We start from the raw sequence: 22,313 nt of genomic DNA, 5'->3' as shown, positions 1-22,313 counted from the left end.
GTTAATAAATAATTAATGGAAAAGAATATCGCACCAAAATTGATACAAGAAATTTATCTGAAGTTTTATCTTCAAAATACAAGCCTAAAAGTTTACAAATTTTGATTAGAAAACGAATAATTAATGAATTTTCAATATGGCGATTTATTCTCAATCTGTTACGTAATTCGATGTGTTATTGTTAATAAATAATTAATGGAGAAGAATATCGCATTAAAATTGATATAAGAAATTTCTTTGAAGTTCCAGCTTCAAAATACAAGCTTAAAAGTTTATAAATTTTGATTAAAAAACGAGTAATTAATGAATTTTCAATATGACATCCTCGATGTATTATATAACACGATGCGTTATCGTTAATACATAATTAATGAAGAAGAATATTGCATTAAAATTGATATGAGAAACTTGTTTAAAGTTCTAGCTTCAAAATGTGAGCTTAAAAATGCCGAAATTTTGAATAAAAATTAAATTATTAGAGAATTTTCCATATAGTATCTTTGAAGTAGTGGGAGATATTCTTTGTTCTTCTCGCACAATATTGCTTTCCTTGTCTATGACTTCGAATACCTCTTTGCATATTCTGCTATGCTAATAACAAGTCAGAGCTTCAGATTTCTAAACACGAGATGGCGCTGATTGAAATTTTTTATCGTTATCTAACTTATCGATGAAATATATTTTTCTAAAAGTTTATAGAATCAAAAGTAAAATCAATTTTATGATTAATATTAATTATTATTATTATTATCATAAAAATAGGCATAAATAAATTTCAATAGATAGATTTCAGTAATTTTTGAAAATTGACTTTTATATAATTTTTTGAAAGCAAAAAATTTTCTAAAATCTTTTATTATTATAATCATAAGTGAAAATATATACTACTATCATTAATTATATATGTATCATATATAGTATATATAAGTTAAGGAATTGTAGTTAGAAATAGAAAAAATTAAAATTATGCATAACATATTATCATATAATAGATATTGTAAATCTTAATCAATATATTTATGTATCAATATATGATTTATATATACAAATATCTCCATATCAATAAATTTTTTACAAAAATCATAATTCCGAAACTTTCACTAACACTATTGTAAATATTTACATGAATATATTATTTAAATTTGTACAATCTTTTTAATAAATAAAAAATTTTGTATGCAATTTTATTTAAATATTTTAATACTTTACTATATTATAACTCTAAAATATCCTTAATATTATATTATAATATTAAATTATTTAATTAATATTTATAAAAAATATTTTTCTTAGAAATGTTTTTAAATGTTTCTTTATTTAAAATATATTTCTTAGAAATATGAAATATGGAAATGTCTACATTCCATATTCGAAATATTATTCACTATTATAAATAACATTGCTATGCATTTTAAACAAATTTTTTTAGAAATCTATAAATCATTTCTTATAAAATTGAAATATTAAGGATTTTTGATTATATATTATATATTACATATTTATATATTTCTAATCGAAAAAAATATACAAAAAAGTACCAAATATTTAAAATACCAAAAATTTTAAAATATTTAAAATATACTATATATAATATATATACTAATTTTCTAATTTTTAAAAATGAATATTTCAATAAAAACAATTTAATTCATGTCATTTACAAATAAGTATTTTTTACTTAATCACTTAAGGAAAAAAAAGATATTTTTTATATTCTTATAAAACGAATCAAATATTATTAATAATAGTATTTTGATATCTACTGTACATGAAAGAAATCATGGACGTCTTTGGAGTCGAATGGGGGTTAGTGATCAGGAGACAGTATAAAACAGAGTGAACCACAAGATTCGTGTTCACTAATAACAACATAGAGAGAACATATATAGTGACAAGTAATACAAAGTGTCTTCACGGAGTAAAAATTGTGAATTTTTAAAACGTGAATTAAACATATATTATCTATTTATCGAAATTTTAATTATATCAAAGTGTAAAAAGTATCACATAGTATTGTGATATACATTTAATTATAAATTTTTGAAATAATTTTACTCGTTGGAATTTTTTTACTCTTGTAAATATCTCAAGAATTTTTTCAGGTAAGATTTTTTTTTTTTAATAATGTAGTTTTAAACTTATTTTTTCTTTGTGTTCGCAAAATAATATAAATCTCATAATAGTGACATTAATATATAATTAAATATATTTCATGTTATTTTAAATACATTATCGTGATATCTAAATGCTTAAATAAATATTCGAAATAATAAAAATAATAAACAGATAATATTAATATTAAATACTAATTATTATATAATACTATTATATATATTAAATTAAATACTAATTAAGTATATCTAATAAATAATTCTTTTTTTTTTTTTTTAATTTTATAGAGATCCAACATATATTTTGTAAATAAGGATTAAAATTGCATTTAAATTTGATATAATTATTTTGTTAAATATTATTTTAATAGAATTTATTAAAATTAAAATCTATTATTAACATTATTAAATAATTAAAAATCATAATAATTTAAAATAGCATCATTCCAATCATCTTCTATTAATTAAATTTATTATGATTTCTCAGTTCACTATATATATTTTATCGGCTAATTAATAACTAATTTTATTAAGAGATGGATATACGAGTCACGTACGATTTTGCATACTATGCTTTACTACTATGCTCTTTGTTTCTTTTTGTGTGCATCGATTATTGATGCAAGACTTATTTCGAAAGATAAACTTGTTTTATTCAGATTATTTAATTTATTACTTTCAAAACTTGTTATTTCTTTTTTATTTGAAATTTTATTATTAAAAAAAGGAATAAAACTAGTGTATTCTAATTATTTATTATTGTAAAAATTTTAAGAAATGTACAAATCTATACAATTATATTTATAACACTTAAGATTACAACAAATTTTTCATTAATAATGTATTACATATTATAATTATTAATATCTATCTAATATCTAATATCTATCTAATCTATATAATTAAATAAAAGAAAAACAAATATATTTAGTTATTCAGCTTAGTTATTTATTGAGTTACTTTATTTATATAGATTCAAAATAATCTTTTAAATTTCATTCTATCTAAAGAAGATTAAAATAATATTTTCAAATATATAAATATATATATATATTATATATAGATTAGGTTAATTAGAAATTTTTTTCCGAGAAAGTTAAATAAAAATGTTGTATAAGATTCTTAAAATTTCATATTATCATAATGTATAATCTCAATGAAAATTATATAATTGAATTATAAAAATATAAAATACTATACTACTATAAAAATCGTATAAAAAATTTTAAATTGTATCGTTCTAAGTTGATTTCTAACATAACTGTCGCTTAACCAAGCGTTAAAGTCACTAAATGAATTGGATCAAGAATTTTAAAAGCAAAATATAAATCCAATTAATTTAATTATATAAATAATTAATAAGTTAGCAAGCATTGAATAATAATATTATTAAATAAATATTTAAAATAGTATATTTTAATACATAATTGACTATATATATATATATATATATATATATATATATATATCTTTTTTTAAAGAATTTATTTTATTTTGATCTTGAAAAATCAAACAAATTTTTATTACGAATAACAAAAAAATGAAATATATATTAAAAAAAAAATAAGTTTTTAAAATAGATTATATAATATATCTTCGTTTTATATAATTAATTTTAAATAACTTTAAATAATTTATATCTTTTTTTAATAATTTATTTATTAACAAACACATATATGTTAAATCATTGAAATATTATTGTTTAAAAAAAATTTGCTAAGAAAAGAAATTTATGATTCAGAATCTAATCTTAATATTTATTGTATATTAAAAACGTATACACACAAACACATGTATATATAGGATTAAAAATATAAAATTAATAATTATCTGAATAAAATGAAAAAAAAATGATGAAAGAAAAAAAAAAGATTAAAATTTAAATTATATTCAGTGACCTTTTAATTAATTCTATCGTATTTAAAGGAAAGATACGAAACTTTGTTATGATATAATGATATAAAATTTATCAGATTTTTAAAAGAAAAAAAAAACCATAAAAAAATAAATAATGATGAATAAACCGGTTTTTTCTAATCAAAGATATTTAAATCAAACATTTTATTCAGATATAATAGAAAAAACTATATTAAATACCAATTAATTTCTAATTATTGATAATAATTTTATGATATGTCACGCAGGTTCATTGGAAAACACTCGTTATTTTTTTCAATTAGCATTATTGCTGCAATACCATTCAATTAACATTGCAAATTCTCGATACACATCGATGACAAAGATACATTAGCGCTATGCAAATGTAATCTTTGAATCATAACAATATTAATAAAAGATGTTGTTAAGTATATAATAAAATTATTAATAATACAATTTCAGAAAGATGTCAAAAATTTTAACTGAAAAGTTATATATTTAGTCATAGCTATATAGACACACAATAAGAATGCAAATAATTTAAGTAAACTTTATGAAGTACCGTTTCAAATTTAAAGTATGTATATTTTTCTTAAAAATGAAATGAAAACTGTCGTCTTTCGAGTATTATGTTAATCTAATAGCTAATAAATTATTTATATATTTGAACATCTTTTTTCAAACATCCTGTATTTTTGGAAATGCAAACTTATTTGAAATGTATATATAAATTTTTACCGTGAATGTTCTTCAATCTATTTTAGATCTATCTTGAAAATCTTTTCTAATATAATACTAGTTCAAAAAAAAATAAGCATGTTCTCAAAAAGTAATGTAATGTAAATACTTCAAATAAGAAAAGATAAAAACTATTTTTAATTTAACTTTCTTCAATAAATATAAATTTTATATTAAAATTTTATATATTTTTCATATTGTATCAGTATTAAGATGACGAAAGTAATTATCTTCTTGGTATAGAAAAAAAAACGTTACCCTATGAAGAGTTTGTTCTTCAAATTATATAAAAACATTTCAGAATATATACTGTTTCAGAATAAAGGTACAATCAAGGTGAGGAAAAAAAGAAAAGTAAAGAAATAAGTGCATGAAAACTGGGTTACAATCATGAAATTCGCAAATCCATTGCAACGATTCAAAAGTAAGTAAATATTGAATACAATAACTCAATACATTGAATATAAGTACGCATTTAAAAGAAAAGTATAATATACTCGTATAATAAATCAACGTAATTTTAATTAGCTATAATTACATTTCTTATGTGATATTTTCCTCATTTTTTTTTATTAATGACGTATTAATTTATCATAAACGATTATTCTCGTAACATTATTTACATTAATTATTTAAAAAAAAAAAATGATTTAATATTTTTTTTTAAGATTAATTATGATAATTTAAATATAATTTAATACAATTTAAATACAATAATTTAAATACAATTATCAGAAATATAATAAGCTTATACATACACTTATACTTAAATACAATGATGTAAGAGATGGAAGATTGACTTTTACGAAAGTCATTATAAAGAAACTCTATTACGTGAATATCAAACGTGTAATCAAAATCTTGAAAGAAATCCGATTAACGAGACGATGAAAATTAATACGAACAAGGTCGAAAGAAAATGATTGTCCCGTTATAACTTTCTTTTACCCGTAATTATGTTTAATCTTAAGTATACACTAGTAAAATCAAAGTGTTTCTATCAAATAAATAGGTCCAAGGAATTCCCTGTTAGATATATTGCGAGACTCGTGTAAAATGACACGCATCTCGGTAGAATGTCGCATTAACATATTTTTGACATAAATTAACCGATGCGGCAATCGTTTAAAAAACTTTGAAATCGAACAGTAAATCTATTCGTGATTCGATAAATAATTTATGCAAAATTTACGACTATTTTATCTTTGATGTTTGGATGAATATTTTATTGAATAAATATAAAATAAATACAAAATAATTTTATTAAGTGAGAAGTTATTATTACATCTTTTTTTATTGGAAATTATGTGTGATTAAAATGATAATTATTATGATTATTATTATAATAAAGACTGATAATGAATTATTAAAAAAAAAAAAAATTTTAATTTACGAAACGCGCGTTGTCACGAATTTAATTTATTGTTTCAATTATTTTTCATTCTGTTGCTGAGCTAAAAAAAAATAATAATAAATGATATGTGTATACTAATGTGATTATTAATCCACTAACAATGATAATAACAATTTGAATATATTATTCTTGTTTTGGCAATAAAACATCAATAAGCCTTTTATATTGCCTTATTTACACATATTTACGTTGTATGTTTCGTTATACTGAAAAGCTACCAGTAATATATTAAGATGATATGCTAATTTCTTACAGAACATAAGAACTGTTATATTACTGCGAAACAAATTCAATAATAAGTATAAATCAATAATAAATTATCTGTAATGTAACGATAATCGAAAATATTTAATTTATATTTATGTTTGAAGAAATATATCAATAAGACACTTATTATAATGAGTAATATACATATGAAGTATCAAGGTGGAATAAATCATTAATCATTTTAAATCAGATTTTTGATATGTATGAAAACATATCATGATTCTTTTAAAGGATATGTCAATTAATTAAAATAATAAAATAGATAAAAAAAAAAATTTTTTTGAACGAACGATTAAAAAAAAATAAATATAAATATTTTAATTTTTTAAATAACACCGTATATTACATGTTAAAAAAATTTAAAACAGCTATACTTTTAATAAAACTTCGATATATTAAATTGTATACTTTTCTTAAATGAAATAATTAATTTCTCTTATATTTTTCTTTATTATGTAAAATATAACTTAATTATTTAATTTTTTTCTAATTTTAAAGTAAATATAATAATTGTCTTAAAATTTCTGAATGGAAGTATATAACTCATTATACAAAATATTGTATCATATAGAGTTAAGTTAAAATTAATCAAATTAGAATTTGAAATTGTTCGACTTTTTCATTCAGTAAAAAAGTGAAAAAATTTTTTAAAAATATCTTATATTTGGTCGACATATATTTGATTTTATAATATTCGATACGCGTTTCTTATATATTTCTTATACGCGTTTTAATGAATGTAAATCTACAAACCGGTTTTTCCACTGTTTTTGCAAGAATCAACTTTTAAAAAAAATTATAATTTTTCAAAGTTTTTAGAAGTGTTTTGTGTTTATATAGCAGTCATTTAATTGCTTTCAACGCGAAATGATTCTGGGGACTTTCCCAAACAAAACGATATTAAATAATTATTATACTATGAATATCCAAATATATTCTAAATAATGATAAAAAAAAGTTAAAATGTAATAATATGTAAAATAATAATAATAATAATAATATATAAAAAGTAATAATATAAAAAGTTAAATTGAAAAAATTAGCAGATTTAAAATATATCGAATTAATTTATTAGTTAATATATTTTCTGTTATTTTCATAATATATGAAAGTGATAGGCGATACATGTAATAATTCATAATTTGATAATGATAATTCTTCATTTATTTCTATTTAATTCTTTCAATTGAATTTTATAATGATTAATTTAACATGTTTAAAAAGATAAATGAATATCTATTTATATTTATTATCTAATATCTAATATCTATTATATTTATCTATAATAATAAATAAAAAAGACATTATAATATCAATTGCATTATTATATTAATTCATTTATTTTCAAATGTAACTTTATAACATGTTTTTAAATAATCATTAATTATAACATTTATAACTTTAATCCTATATATATTTATACAATAAACTGGGTATATATATGTATTTCATATTAATCGAAAAAGCAATAAAATATATGAATAAGAATAATTTGTTCAAATATTCGATATCCATATTTCTTCACGTTATTATAATAGACAAATATTATAAATAATAAAAAAAAATATTAGAGAAATTACATTTATTGAATATCCAATAAACTTGTATAATCAAATGATAAAATATCTTTTCATAATTAACACATATAATATTCGGAAAATTGTCATTTAAAATTATCATTTTGAAACAATATTTTATATATATATATAATGTTATTAATTTATTATATAATCATTTATTAAACACATGAAATTAAACACATGTTCATAATTGAATATTTGTTCGATTGAATAATATATTTTCTTTTTAATATTTCGAAAAATTCGAGAATTCAAATTATAATGAACAATTGTAAAAGAAATCATGAAAATTTTTCTTTTATATCGAACATTTCGTTCTTACATAAATTCTCTTTCTTACTACTATTTAAATTAAATTTAAGTCAAGGTAAGCAAGATAGTATGAATCATATATGGTGTAGCATAGGGCATGATTGACGTTCATTAATAACATTTTTGTATTGATGTTTCAAATATATATATATATATATATATATATATGTTCCAAGAATGATTCGTAATGTCTTTGGCCCAAATACATATTCCACAAATGTCCTTCTATAATGAAGAGTTTCTTGAAAATCATGCACTTATGATCAAATTGAATATACAAAGTATCCTATTTGAATCTTTGACCGCAATTAACTAATAACTTATGTATATTTCACGAAAAAAAGAAGTTATTTTCAAGGTAGATATCGTATGATGATCATTAATTTTTCTTTAAGTAAATATTTTTCCGGTAAGAGATTTCAAAAATGAAATAATCTTTATTATTGAAATACTTTGAAATAAATAAATAATCTTTATCTCAAAATAATATTTAAATAAAATTATAAAATTTTTAATGCATCAATCACTAATCAATATAACTTTTATTTATATATGTAGAATAAAATATCGTAGAAAAATTTATAAGATAATATTTTCTTATATTAATTTTTTACTAAAATTATATGATTTCATTTAGAAAATCGTCTATTTTAGAGAAAATTTATAATCATTGCAAAATATGCACATATATTGATTAAAATTTTATATAAGATATATTTTTTATATTGTTATGAAACAAATATTGCGTAGTTAAGAACTTGTTTTTATTAGATAAGATTATAATGTCACGAAATAATAAATTAAGAATTTTTTAAATCTCAAAAATCAAAATAAGTGCATATAATATAATGCAATATATATAATATAAAAAATTGAAAATGATAAAATGTAATATGAAAATAATGATCATATAACTTTTTTGAATTTCTCTGAATAACAGAATTATTTTATGCAAGTTAGAGTAAAATATAATTTTTACGATATGCATAAGAAAATAAGCTGTATGCATAAAAGAATATCTTTACTAGTAATTTTTCAAGTAAATATTCGGTTCCATATGCATAATTTTAAATCTGTTTGTCACTTTATCTTAATTTCTTTTAACTTGTAATCATATATTATTTATGCAAATTCGTGTCGCTCAGATTTGCAAAAATAAAAAAAAAACATTTTTTAATTCTCTTTTTATAGTCTTTAATGAGTCTAGACATCGCAGATATTTTAGTTATTTTTATCTATATTATGATTATTTATCGGTTCATCTTTTAGTAAACATATATAATATATTTTTTTCTTTCAAAATCTAATTTATTTAAATCGAAATGATATGATGAGTCAATCAACATACATAAATTATTTTTTATCGACAAGCGGATTTCAATTATTCAACATATAAATTGCAGTCGAAATATTCATATATTTTAAAAAATTTTCGGTTTATTAATATAAAGTAAATAGTTAAATAATCAAATAAATATCAATAATATTTATTTAAAATTTTCCATCATTTATCTACTACAAATAATTTATACATTTAATATTTATAGACCTTTATTTATCTTTATGCACATCTGAATCATATTTTAAATAAATCAATAGTCTTATGTTCTTTATTAATTCAATGTTTCTCATTTAATCTTTATCAAAATATATTTTCGAAATAAAATATTAAAAAAAAAAAACAAACGAATGATCAATACGATGATCAATACAAAAAAAATAGTAATAAAATATAAAAAAATTAAAAAATATTATTAATTACTTTTTCTTTTCTATTACAGAATGCATAATATTATTTTCATTGGGTATAAGTTGCAGCATTTTATCTTATTTAATATATATAATAAATCCATCAAAATTAATATTGGAATATGTGAGTGTTTTATAATTACATTATAAAAATGTTAAATGCAAATATAAAAGTATAAAAGTATACATATTTTAATACATGATTATTAAACTTTAACATTAATTGCGAAAATATACTTTTAGAATCTGGAAATGAGACCAAATTCAATGGCTTTTGAATTATGGAAGAAACCTCCAATTCAGATTTACATAAAAGTATACATATTTAATATAACGAACATGGAAGAATTCCTCAAAGGCGGAGTAAAATTAAAAGTTGAAGAAATTGGACCTTATGTTTATCAGTAATCAATATATAATTAATAATTTCATAATTAAATAAATTTTATTTATGATATTAATTGTATTTTTTTCTTAGAGAAATAGTGGAAAACCATAATATTACTTGGTATGAAAATATGATTTCATACATTCCAAAAAGAACAATAATATACGTTCCAGAAATGTCAATTAATGATCCAAAAAAAGATATAGTTCATGTTCCAAATATACCTATGTTGGTAAGTGAATATCTAATTTATACATCAATTAATAATGATCTGTTATTTACTAATTAATAGAATTAATGTATCCATTATAAGCAAAAATTTCAATCATTTTATTCAATTGATTTATTAACAATCTCTAAAAAAAATTATAAAAATATATATTACATATCTTATCTCATACATATCACTAAAAAAAATTATAAAAATATATATTACATATCTTATTAAATGCAAAATTAATTACAAATATAATTAAACAGTTAAAAGTTAATTAAACACAATTAAACAGTTAAAAGTTAATTAATATTCAATAAAAATAGTTTAATTATAATATAGAAATAAATTTAATATAAATCATAATAATCATTATTTTTTTTTCTAGAAAATATTTTATTTAACAATTTTTTACAATATGATCTGTTGACATAATAACATGTAACAAAATATATGTATATTGATAATTAATAATTTCATATTGTTTTTAAAATTTTCTATGTATAATAACTTATTCCCAATCTTCATTCATGTTTATAAAAACAATGGTACAATGAATACGTAATATATTCTGATATAATACATTATTTTGACTACGATATCGACTCTATTTGTTACAAGACTATTTAAAAAATATATAATATCAATGATATATGTATGGAATTTTCGAAATTCATTAATACATACATGAAAATAATTGTTTTTTTTTATATTTTTTTTTTTGATTACTATTAATCGTGATTTTAAATATTGTTTAATATACTGATCAAATCTGTAGAAGATCATTCCTCAAAGAGCATAACAAATTAATTATTAATAAAAAAAAATATATGTTTATACATTTTTTTGTCTTTCGTAATTATGCCCTTATATTTAATAACACTCAGGGACTTTCTTCATCGTTGCACGACGCTGGATTTTTTGTTAACTATCCTTGGACGAGCTTGATAAATATATTGGATAGCAAACCGATATTAAAACTGAGCGTTCATGATTATCTTTGGGGCTACGAAGACAAACTGATTCGTTTTGCTAGTGGAATTGTGCCAAATTTTATAGACTTCATTAAATTTGGATTACTCGACAGAGTGAGTAATTTAATTAATTAATAGTAAATAATAGTAAATCAGTTTAATAAATAATTAATTTATTGTTTTAATAGAATTTATTTATCTTAAGTGTATCCAAAATATTTGAAATTACATTTGATTGATATAAATATTGAACAAATATTTTACAAAATTTGAAAAAATAATTTAATATAAAAGAAATCATTGTTTCAAATCTTCAGAATTAAGAAATCAAAGTTTTTAATTTATTACATTAAAATTTCTACTATTATAATAAATCTGAATTAATAGTACAAAATTAATATTCATGATTTAATATTCAAAAAAAAAAAAAATATCGATAATTAACATAATTCTCGTGCTTAATTTAACATGCTTTTTTCCAAATACCACTATATCATGTTATTATCTAAAATTTCAAAAACTTATGGTACTTTTTATACACTTTTAACTTTTCTAACGTATCATAAAGAAGTCAAAAAAAATGTAAAGTATTTTAATAATGAATTGGCATTAAGTAAGTGAATTAATAATATATTTGTTATATACAAAAAATTGATATATGTCGCATAGCAGCTAATGTGTTAATCATGTTTCGACATATTTAACGATTAATTCTTATTTTCAAGAAACTTGTATCATTAAATTGACGTAAATACACTAATTGCATAGTAACTATATTGCGCATAAGTGTAATTATTGGTTATAAACTTCAAATATAAATTATATTGGTTAAATTAAAACAATCGACTTTGTTTGCGCATAAATAAAATGAATTATTTCAAGTTTTTATAATACTAAACTAGCATATTTATACCACGTGTAAACGCTTTCGAATAATGCATTCATATATATAACATATATTATAAGAAAAACATAATATTACATATGCATTAATATACGAGCAAAACGCGATATTATGTTTAAATATTTTTACTATTTCAAATTAGTAATCATTTTCGCAATTGGTTCTACTTATTGATCCTTTCACTATTCACGCATACATGCATTTCAGAGTTCATGAGGTTAAAGTCAACAACTTTTTATCGTAAAAAAAAGACGGTAATAGTTGTTCCTAGACTTGAATAAAGAGTTGCAGTTATGAATTAATTTGAACTAATTATTCTTTACCGGAAATTTCATCAACTTTTACGATTATTTAATTTATATAGCAAAAGTTTTGTTTTTTAGATTTTTGATTATAAAAATGTCGTCATAATATGTGTATCTAATCAATAAGTAATTAATATTTTGAGTTTGTATTGTATTATGCAAGATTTATTCCTAAAGACTTCTATATATGTATTTGAGAAGCGGAAAAATAATTTATACATTAGAGCGATATCTCATTAAAAGCATAATGACATATTACAACAAGTTCAATGCACTTGCAATCATTAATATGCAATTAATTTAAAATATCTTTTATTAACTTCGGAATGTTTTTTGTGAAAATATTCAATAAATTATGATTTTATTTTTCTTATTGTTATAAAACATATAACAAATATCAGAAAGCTATAAATAAATTATAATCGAATATAATTTATTTGAAATGATAAATGCATTTCCGCTTATTTAACGTTAATTTTATTATATTTGAATATTTATTATCGCTTTATAGTACTTGTTATCAAGACTCAATAAATATTATTTTTTATGAAAAAGTGTTTAATAATGTTATGAATAGCGTAATGAAAAAAAAATTTATTGATAATCTTTAGATGTACGACGAAGGGGAAAATATAGTATTGATGAATATTGCAAAAAATAAAAATATGACTGAGGAGGAAGGACGTTATTTAAGTATACAATTATATAATGGTAGTCCAGGAATGTCACAATGGGGTTATCGAGAAGAAGATGGAAATGAAACATATCCGGAGTATGAGATCTAAATAAAATAGAAATGTAATAAAAATTAAATAAAATACAAATAGTTACAAATTATTCATGTTACAGGAACACTATTTGCAATCGCATTAAAGGAACTACTGAAGGAGAATTATTTCCATCTTATCTAGACAAACATGCTGTATTCAGAATATTTCGAAAAGCATTCTGTAAAGCTATACCAATTGTTTTCAAAAAGGAAGTGATAATGGATAACGGTTTGGATGGTTATCTTTACAGCATGTCGGATGATTTTTTGGATACTGCTGAACAAAATCCGAATAATGCCTGTTATTGTCGGAAAAAAAAACAATGTTTGAAGAAAGGACTTTCTGATATAACACCATGTTATTATAGTAAGAATCTTCTGTTAATTGAAAGATATAGTGTCTAATCTATTTTCTATTGAAATTTAGCTTGAAATGTAGCTTTATTACTAAAAATTTAAAAAAAATATTGACTTACTTTATCTTGATTTATTCGATGATGTGAACTCCTACACGAGTTGAGTTATGAATATTATGATGGCAAAATTTTTATTCTGCAAGAATAACATCATTGTAATATTAAATATCAAAGTTTGAACTTTACATGAAGAATATAATGTAAAATGTTAGCTGTTGTATTTAATCTGACATTTCATAAAATGATTTTAAATTAATTATCTCTTGAATGTAATTAAAACTATATCATTTTTTTAATTGAAATTGATAATCAACATTTTCTTCTTATTATTTTTCTTTTTTCTTAGATTAGATAATTTTTATCAGTTCCAATTAAAGAATGATATAGTTTTATTTCAATAATAGAGAGAGAAAAAGAAAAAATGTATTAAATATATTACTTTCAAATAATATAAAATATGTAAATATTATTTTAGCTATACCTGCAGCGATGTCATTGCCGCATTTTCTTCACGCTGATTCCAGTATATACGATAATGTGGAAGGTCTTAATCCGGATTCTAAAAAACATACTTCGCAAATTATAATACAGCCGGTAAATAGGATATTAATAATAAATAAAGCTATATTAGAATTCCAATTATTTTAACAAAATTTTAATCAATTAAATGAATTTCCATCGATTGAATCTATTTATCTGATAGACTACATTATTTAAACGAGAAATTATATACAATAGGAAAAAAATTGATAAAATTTTATTATCTACTTATATTATTTTGATGAATTTAAATGAATAAGATTTTATTTTATCTTATTATTGAGAAATTATTTATGTAATTATCTATTCAACATTCATTATCGTTTTTTTCACAATTTCTTTTTTTAATCTTATTATTTACTTAGTGATTTATATATATAAAACAAAACTAGTTACTCTTAAATAATTTTTATCTGGAGCATATTTTCTATAACGAAGAGTTACTTGGTATTTCATAAATAAAAACATGATATGTAAAACAATAATATATTCGAAAGTTATCCAATGATTATCTAATACCTATTAAAAATTAACGAGATAGTTAACTTAAATTTTTAATGTCAAAGTTGAAAATAATTGAATTTGATTATCAAAGATCAATAATGAAGAAAATCATATTTTTCTCTTTTTTTTTCCACAGACGATCGGTATCCCAATGAAAATTAACTCGAAAATACAGATTAATCTCGTTATGCAACGTACAATTTATAATTCCAAAATCAGGGCTTTTAATGATATGACGATACCATTATTTTGGACTGACTTGGTAAATATTTTCTTGTTTTTCAATATATAAATATAATATATAAAATGAAATATAATTCTATTCAATTATTAGAGGTATAAACATACTACTAAAATCACTCAATGTATAAAATTTCTTTTATAATTTAAATTTCTTCTTAATATATCTTTAATATATCTTTAATCGTTGTACCATATCTCCAATTTTCGAAATATAATACAATTTGTAGATTAAAATTTATTTATTCTAATAGATCTAAATTTATGTAATTTTCATTATCTTAAGATATTAAATTTTAAGAAATAATAAGTCATTAGCTCTATCCCCTTTCTAAAAATATATGTATACTAAAAACTATAATCAAATCAAATCCATATTTTCATAAATTTATTTTCAGGTAATGGATTCGTTACCAAATGATCTAACATTCATTTTAAAATTAATACTTCAAATATGCCCAATGGTACAAACAGTGATAATTTGGTTACTAGCTATCGCAGGAATGACGATGTTCGTATTATCGTTATTAGCTATATTGTGGACTATCAATCAGCAACAGGAACCACTTCCATCCGAAAGAAGAGAAAGTTGCGATTTACGAATACCATTGAATTATAGTCAATATACAACAATACGTATTTTGCCGAATATTAAAAAGATAAGATCCAAGTCAAATTTATTTAGTTAACCAGTTGCTATAGAAAAATTTTAGAAGTTCGTATACGTAATTAATAATAAAGGGAAAAAAGAAAAAAATATTTTTATCTATTATAGAATAGTAATCAATTTTTTTCTTTGTGAAAAAAAATGTATCAACGTGCTATCTACTATTTTAATTGACTCAGAATACACAAAAAGGTATTCTATGTTACGATACACATTCAGGGTTTTGTGCTAAAAATATATGGATCGATATTATTCTATCGGAATATTATTATTTAATTTTTTTTTTGTTCTTTTTTAATATATTATAAAATAATTTGAAATTTCATATACATATAATTGAATGTATATTATATAATGATAAATAATATTATAATGATATATCATATATATATCAGATAATAATATCATCTTATATTAATAATATTTTATATTAATTTTTATATGTATATAAATGTTATTATGATATTATTTATTATAATAATTTATATATATATATTATACATATATTTTAATATAATTATATCTTATATATATATATATATATATATATATTATTAATACGTAACATAACCAATAATATGAACAAATTGAAAATTAAAAAAAGTGAATATTTTCAAATAATGAAAACAAATATATAAATTCTTTTATATTTTTATGTACAGAATACAATTGATGAAATTAATTTATAGAAAGATTTTAATTATATTAATTATTATTAATACTTGAAAGTAAATGCGAAAATTCAAAAATAATAAATGACTTACGTGTTTTTTAATATTAAATTTTTGTATTTTTATGTATATCTATATTCAATATTTTCATTGAAACAATAATCACTATAACACTTCATTCTATTCCGATTCGCATCACCGGAAATATCTTTACTACTCGAAACAAATCTTATATACGTTTCAGTATAGAGTTTCTTTTAATAAAAAAATATTATAATATAATTATGAATGTAATTAAATTAATTACAGTTTCTAATTAATATAACAAATTAATGAAAATTTATCAGTTACTATAAATATTTATGATTATACCTGATTTTGTTTGAATATTTTTGTAGAAATTAAATTATATTATATAAATTTTATAAAATCACACTTAAATCTCATTTAGAATTATTCAATATATAAAACAGAAACAACAATCATTACTTATTATATATTTATATTTACTTATGTCTTATATACAAAAATTGTTTTATCTATTATAATAAATTTTAATACTTTTATAATCAATTTTTTATTATAAAAATACTTAAGATAATATCTATATGATATATCATCTATTCTGTTATACAAATAATTAAAATAATAAACAATTTACTTCTAAAAATATTTTTATTGCATATAAATTCTATATGAAAATATAAATATTCTTTTGGAATAAAAATATTAATATAATTATTTCTAAAATATTTTCTAAAATATTAGCATACATATCATATAATACAATAAAATTACAAAGATTCCTTAGGAATTAGTAACAATTTTTTATGCATATACATGTTAACATCGTACGTCGATACGTCGATAATACAATTATATAATTATATAAAAATTATAATCCTATAAGAAAATTATATATTCTTAATTTAATATTTTTAACATTGTATTACATTTTTAACATATTTTTAGACTATACAATATAAACTATATATAGTTTACATTACAATGCATTTGCTATTAAGATCTGCATAACATATATAAAACAATTTACAAAATATAAAATTGAACATTTATATAAAAAATAAATTTTATTAAATTATAAATCATTTAATTTCTTAAATACATCATACATTTCAGGCCTATTTTGAGCCATATGATTACTACACCACTTTCCTAAGACTATAAAATTTTTAAAAACCTGCTTATCTTTCTCACCTGCTTTTTTATCTGTTAATAAAATAAGTTCATCTTCATCTTCCAATGTATCAATTAAATCTTTTAAGAATTTATTTTCTAATCTAGATTCATCATAAGCTGGTAAACCAGTAGCTAGTTCAAATAAAACTATACCATAACTATATGTATCTACTTTTGTAGACAATTTTCGTTCATGTAAAAATTCTTCTGGAAGATATGGTCTAGTACCATGAATTTTGCTTACCTGAAATAATAATAAAAAAAATATATTATAAAATAAATTAATATTTCATTAATTTTTCCAAATATGATTTTTTGAATTACTTACTTTCATAGAATCATTTTCAGGACCTTCTCTTGCTAAACCAAAGTCACCAATTCTAGGTTCAAAATTTTTGTCAAGTAAAATATTAGCACTCTTGATATCACCATGTATCAAAGGTTTTTCTCCAATTGTATGTAAATACTGTAATCCACAAGCAGTACCTTTAGCTATTTCATGACGCTGAATCCAGGATAATGGTTGACTTTTCTGTCTCATTCGTAATCTGTCTTCTAAAGATCCATTTTTCATAAGTTGATAAATAAGACAAGGTACTTTGTCTATACTATATGCATATAATGGTAAAATATTTTCATGCCGACAAAAATTTAAAATTTTAATTTCTCTAAGAGATTGTTGAAGTTGAAGTACAAAACTTTCATCAGAATCTGCTCCTCTTTTTTCTATTTTTTTGATAGCTACATTTGTATTTTTCCAAATACCTATATAATAAATATATAATAATATATAATATAAAAAATAATTTCAAATTCAAATACAATTAAGAAGTTTTTAATTAATTTAAAAACTTTCTAATCTTTCTAATCACCTCTATATACAGTTCCAAAACCACCTCTTCCTAATATATTATTTTTATTCCATTCATTGGTAGCTATATTCAATTCATTATAAATAACACAAGGTATAGTTGCTTCTGGTTTCAAAATATTATCATCTTTTTTTCTATTTGTTGGAATACGTGATAAAGAAACTGGTAAAGGATTTGCTGCTGCTAAAGAAGCAACAAGTAAATTGTTAGAATTACTTGGACTAATTCCAATATGTATAGCTTGCATTGGTTTATTTAAAATTTTATAAGATTCTTCCTTAGTATTTTTTTCTACAGTAATTTTTGGTACATTTGGTTCTGGTGATGCAATGTGATTAAAATTTTGCTTTCCTATTTTTAAATCTTTTGTATTTTTATTTAACTGTTTTCCAAGTAATCTATGAAAATTTCCTTCACCATTGTAAAGTAATTTGTGAAACTTTTCTTCAACAAAAGGTATTAATGGTAACATAGATTGATAATGCTGCATTCTTGATAGTAAAACAAATAATTCCAATATAGTATGATTGTGATGTCCCCATAATGTTAATAATTCATCTGTTGGATTTTTTTCTTTTCTTAAAGTTTGTATCGTCAATACATCATATTTCATATATATTCCTAAATAAATTTTTTACTTAATATTAATCTTTATATCAATGTGCATTATAAAAAGTAATCTCTTTTTGGCAAATGATAAGATTTTGATTTTCTCATAAAAAAACATTATTTCGTTTTCAAAATGTATTCATGACAAATGAATGCTATTAATGTTATTACTTTTCGTATTGTAATAATGAAAAGTATTATTAAATAATATAAACATTAGATTCAAACAAAATATTAGATTCTTTTTATAACTTACCACCAAGTTCTTCCCACTTGTCATTTTGATTGAGTATTTTACAAAGTTCCGATCGCGTAAAAAATGGCAATTGATAAATATATTCAATTTTATCTCTACAGATTGAGGATGTCATAATTAATATAATCTGTTCATAATAAGAAATCACTAATTTTTGAAATTTCTCAAAATAAATATGAATATATAACTAATATGAATAATACATGAGTAATAAATATTTCTCTTTCTTTATCAATTTTAGATTGAATATAATTTTTATACTAAATTCCCTAAATCATAGAAAGCACACCAAATATGCAATCAGTAATTCAGAACATATGTTATAAAATTCCATAAAATGGAAAATCTATTTTGTACTTTATCTGTGGTAAAATTAGTAATGCCCTCTAGAGATAAAATTTAAAATCAAGCAAACTTATTAAGTAAATTTTTTTTAATATTACGTTCGCCATTTTGGATCAGAATTACACGCTAAAAGTTGTGTATGTTGTGGCAAAGCGATTGTGCATGTTCTAAAAATATTGTGTCTATATAATTTTGAGTTATTAAAACACGACAAAGAGATGGCAGAGTATTTAGCATCAATTTTTGGCACAGAAAAAGATAAGTAAGTTGAATTTTTAAATTAATATTCTATTTAAAAATATTCTCCAAATTAACATCAATAATATTATTTTTTTTTTTATTTTCAGAGTAAATTGTTCGTTTTATTTTAAAATCGGTGCTTGTCGACATGGAGATCGGTGTTCACGAATTCATAACAAGCCAACTTTCAGTCAGGTAAAAATGTTTTTCTTAACCTTCAAAATTTTTTAAATTCTTACATTACTAAATAATATTTTGTTATTTTACAAACTTTTATACATAAAAATTTTTATTGTTAATTTTAATTTTTTTATAATAAATAAATTATATAAGAGAAGTAAAAGTTACATAAATAAAATTAAATTATATAAATGTATTTATATCTATGTCATTTTAAACTTTCTTATACAATATATTTTTCATATCAATATTAGTTAAGAATTAAACTCTTTCAGACATGCTTATTGCAGAATCTTTATGTAAACCCTCAGAATTCAGCAAAAAGTGCAGATGGATCTCATTGTAAATATATTATAAATTATATTTTTATTAATATTTAATAATATTTTATTATTAGATTATGAAATCATATAATTATTAAATATATTTCTATAGTGGTTGCAAATGTATCTGATGAAGAAATGCAAGAACATTATGACAACTTTTTCGAGGATGTCTTTGTTGAATGTGAAGATAAATATGGTGAAATAGAAGAAATGAATGTGTGTGATAATCTTGGGGATCATTTAGTTGGAAATGTTTATATTAAATTTCGAAGAGAAGAAGATGCAGAAAGAGCTGTTAATGATTTGAATAATAGATGGTTTGGCGGAAGACCAGTTTATGCTGAACTTTCTCCAGTTACTGATTTTAGAGAAGCATGTTGTCGTCAATATGAAATGGGGTATATATTATCTACTATAATATGTGTATAATATGTATACATAATAAAATAACATTCAAAATAATTTATAATAAAAAATAATTTTTATAAAATATAAATTAACATCTTTAAAATATTTTTGCAGAGAATGTACACGTTCAGGATTTTGTAATTTCATGCATTTGAAACCTATTTCACGGGAATTACGACGTTATTTATATAGTCGAAAAAAAGGTGGTAAAGGTCGATCTAGATCACGTTCGCGATCCCGTGGTCGCGATCGTAAACGAAGATCACGATCTCGTGACAGGAGATCCAGATCCAAAGATCGTCGAAAAGGTAGAGATGATAAAGGTAGAGATGGACGATCTGGAAGGTATTAATTATATTAATTTCCAATTGTAATAATTCTTCATAATAAAATGATTTAAATTTACTTATTACTTCTGTGACTGTTTGGTCAAAAATAATCTGCCAAAATATTTTTAAATTTTCATTTTTGAACATTTTTAACAATTATATTTCATTTTTAAATATGTTGAATTTCTTTAAATAATAATTAAAAAAAATGAAAAATATATTTCTATTAAAACAAAGTTTGACTTCACATAAGTACTTTTAAAATATGATTAAAAAATTAGAAATAAAAATACTCAAAATGATTATGAGATGTACTATAATGAGAACTGTTTTTAAAATATTAGATATAATATTTAAAATATTCTTTTTAATAATTTGAATTTGTAAAATAGATATATCTGAATTTAAAGTATATATATATATATATATATATATATATATATATACACATATATATATAAAATTTCTAAGAAATCATTGAATCTTCTCTTTTTTCCTCTCTTTATATATATGTAAACATTGTAACTTTATAAAATTATCGCAGTATAAAAAATTTTGCATGTGTAATAATAAAAATAAAAATTAGAAAACTATATATCCTTATTTTTAAATACACTGGTATAAATTTTAACTTAAAAAAGTTAATTTGTAATACTAGTTTGGTAATACTCAAATACAAAAAGCTTGCTTTTATGTACCTCAAACTATATTTAGCATTACTTCCAGCAGGAAGCAATAATTATTACAGTATGCAAAAAATTATGTTGAATGTTCATAATATAAAAATGAATAAAAAATACTTATTGATAAAATATAATGGATTAAATTTAAAAAAATTTTCTATTTTTGTCCAACATATAAAAAATTCTACAAATATTTCTTAAATTTCTTTTCATATACATTCATA

The 22,313-nt window shown here is 20.4% G+C and overlaps 3 protein-coding genes across 4 annotated transcripts; 2 read left to right on the top strand and 1 right to left on the bottom strand.

The window, feature by feature from the left end:
* The first annotated feature begins 1,786 nt into the window (after positions 1–1,786).
* LOC100870595 (scavenger receptor class B member 1) lies at positions 1,787–17,210 on the top strand. Of its 2 annotated transcripts, XM_031919667.2 has the most exons (11): positions 1,787–2,102; positions 5,046–5,151; positions 10,082–10,173; positions 10,293–10,453; positions 10,528–10,669; positions 11,539–11,739; positions 13,446–13,606; positions 13,684–13,970; positions 14,495–14,613; positions 15,200–15,325; positions 15,702–17,210. In XM_031919667.2, exons 2-11 carry the CDS (start codon positions 5,118–5,120, stop codon positions 15,990–15,992), a joined length of 1,614 nt encoding a protein of 537 aa, XP_031775527.1. In that variant the 5' UTR covers positions 1,787–2,102; positions 5,046–5,117; the 3' UTR covers positions 15,993–17,210. The 2 variants fall into 2 exon arrangements, with proteins under 2 accessions (XP_031775527.1, XP_031775528.1); XM_031919668.2 differs by lacking the exon at positions 11,539–11,739.
* Positions 17,211–17,297: 87 nt separating this feature from the next.
* On the bottom strand, positions 17,298–20,069 carry pll (serine/threonine-protein kinase pelle). The gene is made up of 4 exons (XM_003698186.4): positions 19,579–20,069; positions 18,714–19,334; positions 18,170–18,606; positions 17,298–18,085 (listed from the first exon to the last, which is right to left on the bottom strand). The coding sequence occupies exons 1-4, from the start codon at positions 19,691–19,693 to the stop codon at positions 17,741–17,743; spliced, it is 1,518 nt and encodes a 505-aa protein (XP_003698234.1). The 5' UTR covers positions 19,694–20,069; the 3' UTR covers positions 17,298–17,740.
* U2af38 (U2 small nuclear riboprotein auxiliary factor 38) lies at positions 19,999–21,482 on the top strand. Its single transcript, XM_003698189.3, has 5 exons — positions 19,999–20,185; positions 20,271–20,358; positions 20,619–20,685; positions 20,779–21,067; positions 21,192–21,482. The coding sequence occupies exons 1-5, from the start codon at positions 20,142–20,144 to the stop codon at positions 21,427–21,429; spliced, it is 726 nt and encodes a 241-aa protein (XP_003698237.1). The 5' UTR covers positions 19,999–20,141; the 3' UTR covers positions 21,430–21,482.
* The last annotated feature ends 831 nt before the right edge of the window (positions 21,483–22,313 follow it).

This window comes from Apis florea, unplaced genomic scaffold (genome assembly GCF_048593485.1).
Source record: "Apis florea isolate Af1SG1 unplaced genomic scaffold, ASM4859348v1 contig_2897_pilon, whole genome shotgun sequence".
Taxonomy (NCBI): domain Eukaryota; kingdom Metazoa; phylum Arthropoda; class Insecta; order Hymenoptera; family Apidae; genus Apis; species Apis florea.
Note: the sequence above shows the minus strand (reverse complement) of the source record. Positions and strands in the feature narration are given on the sequence as shown.